This window comes from Eimeria acervulina, genomic scaffold, assembly GCF_000499425.1.
Source record: "Eimeria acervulina Houghton genomic scaffold, Eah_scaff523, whole genome shotgun sequence".
NCBI classification, from domain to species: domain Eukaryota; phylum Apicomplexa; class Conoidasida; order Eucoccidiorida; family Eimeriidae; genus Eimeria; species Eimeria acervulina.
Window position 1 is genome coordinate 1 of NW_013547287.1, and position 2,823 is coordinate 2,823.

At 46.8% G+C, this 2,823-nt stretch overlaps 1 protein-coding gene across 1 annotated transcript; it reads right to left on the reverse strand.

Annotated features, from left to right (window-relative positions):
• Positions 1-39: 39 nt before the first annotated feature.
• EAH_00041430 (Coiled-coil domain-containing protein lobo homolog, related) lies at positions 40-1,632 on the reverse strand (the record flags this gene model as incomplete). Its single annotated transcript, XM_013391802.1, has 6 exons — positions 40-111; positions 296-388; positions 563-633; positions 846-1,029; positions 1,224-1,331; positions 1,576-1,632. The coding sequence occupies 6 exons, from the start codon at positions 1,630-1,632 to the stop codon at positions 40-42; spliced, it is 585 nt and encodes a 194-aa protein (XP_013247256.1).
• Between the last annotated feature and the right edge of the window lie 1,191 nt (positions 1,633-2,823).

A 2,823-nucleotide genomic window follows, 5' to 3' on the forward strand; every position in this document is an offset into this window, starting at 1 on the left:
AACCCTAAACCCTAAACCCTAAACCCTAAACCCTAAGCATTAGCCTACGTTCAGATGTTGGGTTTTCTGATCGGAGCCGAACTCAGCCAGCTGTGTTTCACGGGCCTCGGGCTGAAGAAACACTTTATGCAAACCCTAAACCCTAAACCCTAAACCCTAAACCCTAAACCCTAAACCCTAAACCCTAAACTGTAGTCTCTCAACCCGAATTCTTGTGGCTGGAAGGAATGCTTTTTGTCTCAAGCAACGCAAACAATACACCTCAAACCCTAAACCCTAAACCCTAAACCCTGACCTTTGGGGGCATGCAAAGAGCACATTCAAAGAAACGGGAGTTAGAGAGAGAGAACTTCAGCTCTTGCGCCGAGAGCTTCGGCCTCATATTGACCTGCAGCAAACCCTCACAAACCCTAAACCCTAAACCCTAAATCCTCAACCCTAAACCCTAGCCATTTGCCGCATACCTGGCTAAAAACTTAGGAAAAAAGTTTCACTCTGGAGGGTTCAGGGTTTAGGGTTTAGGGTTTAGGGTTTAGGGTTTAGGGTTTAGGGTTTATGTTACCCAGAAGTTTTCCTGATTCCACAGAAAATGAACGGATAAGAAAGGAGATTTGCTCTGCTCGTAAATCCTACCTGATGTGAAAGCTCAAAACCCTAAACCCTAAACCCTAAACCCTAAACCCTTACTGCAGAGCTCTCTCTCCCGAAACATTCGCTACCCGCGTCCTGGGTCACTGGTGTTTTTCTCCTATTCAAGGGTTTAGGGTTTAGGGTTTAGGGTTTAATTAGGGTTCAGGGTTTAATTAGGGTTTAGGGTTTAGGGTTTAGGGTTTAGGGTTTGTCACCGCTGGGAGGGTCTATGAAGAGGTCAGTGGAGACATTTCGCGTTCCTGCCTTAACAAGAGCCCAGCAATGAATTCGTTTGTTTTTAAGCGGATCCTTTGCTGCTGCTTCTGCTGCTGCTTCTGCTGCTGCTGCTGCTGCTGCTGCTGAAGCACGAGCAGCTCCTTCTTCGCTTGAGAAGGAAAGCTAAAAGAGAACACAATATTGTCTCCGTAGCCCCAAGTTGAGGGTTTAGGGTTTAGGGTTTAGGATCGGGGATTTAGGGCTAGGGTTTGGGCGACTGCACGGTCTACGGTTTAGGGTCTAGGGTCTAGGGTTTACGGAGCGTAGGGGATTACGGTTAAGGGTTTAGGGTTTAGGGTTTAGGGTTTAGGGTTTACGGAGGCCATAGCTTCTCTTTCTCTCTTTCTCTCCTCCGCGAGCTTTTCCAGTTCTTCATATCGCAAGGGTTTTGGGAGTTCTATTTGAAAGCCTGAGGCGTCTTCTCCCTACAACGCCAAACCCTAAACCCTAAACCCTAAACCCTAAACCCTAAAGTTTGCGTCCTAAACTCTAAACCCTAAACCCTAAACCCTAAACCCTAGAACTTGAACCCAGGGATTTGGTGCGAAGGCGCGCTGACGGCTAATGCGGGGATGCTCAGTCCCAGTGGTTCAGGTTCTGTGTTTAGGGTTTAGGGTTTAGGGTTTAGGGTTTGCGTTAGATTCAGTACCTGTGCATGCGTTGTTGCACTGGAGGGGTCTTGAACTCCTTCCGCGTGTTGCGGTGTACGTTCAAATGGGCAGTCATCTTGACTCTAAAGAAGACAGCAGCAATTGGGGTTTAGGGTTTAGGGTTTAGGGTTAGTGTCTTTGTGCATTTGGAGCACCTTCATGAGGAGTATTGAGGGTTTAGGGTTTAGAGTTTCGGGTTAGGGTATTTCTATAGAAGCGCCTACGCTTATGAAGCAAACCTTATATACTCCAGGGTTTAGGGTTTAGGGTTTAGGGTTTAGGGTTTAGGGTTTAGGGTTTAGGGTTTATGACCTGATCGTTGTTGGTGATATGTTGGGGAGCGGTGCCGACAACACAATATGCATCAAAGCCAGCACCGAGCAGACAAGAAACAAGAAAGAGAGATAAATCAAAGCTGTCTCCTCTTCTTGAGCTGTATGTACAGCTCAGAGAAGGCATAGAGGTAGGATATGCATCTGCAGGCTGCAGCACTTCATAGCTGAAGAACCCCGCGACAAACGAAGCAAGACTTTCTAAGAAATACAGATCCCTAAAGCAAACAATAATAAACAAATATATAAATATATAAATATATATAAATATCTACATATATACATATATTTATATGTGAATGGCTGTATGTAGTTGTGCAGATATAAGAGATAATTTTTTGCTGCTGCTGCTGCTGCTCGCGCTTGTGCGGATTCTGCTGCTGCTGCGGGTGCTCCTGCTGCTGCTGTTGTTGCTGCTACAGCACCAAACGGAGCGGAAAGAACAGCAGCAGCAGCAGCAGCTCATCCATATATACTGCAGCAACAGCAAGACCAGCCGCAGCAGCAGCAGCAGCAGCAGCAACCGCAGCAGCAGCAGCAACAGCAACAGCAGCAGGACTGACGGGTGAGGGAGTAGAGTTGGGTTTAAAGAGGAGCAAACAAATTTTAAACAACCATATTCATTCGGAGGCGCTAAAAACAAAAAGCGATCGCCAAAAAGAACCCGGAACTGCAGCGCAACCAAACCCTAAACCCTAAACCCTAAACCCTAAAACCCTAAACCCTAGAATGTGAACTGGTTTGCCTCAATACGAGCGGAATCGAAACACGTAGCTCTAAAACCCTAAACCCTAGACTGTACAACCCTGAAACCCAAATACACCTCAGCAGGCGATAGGCAAGCCAAACCCTAAACCCTAAACCCTAAACCCTAAACCCTTAAAACGGAGGGTCTGGCCTCGCCTGCGACTCAAACAGCTTCAGCTGCTCCAAAA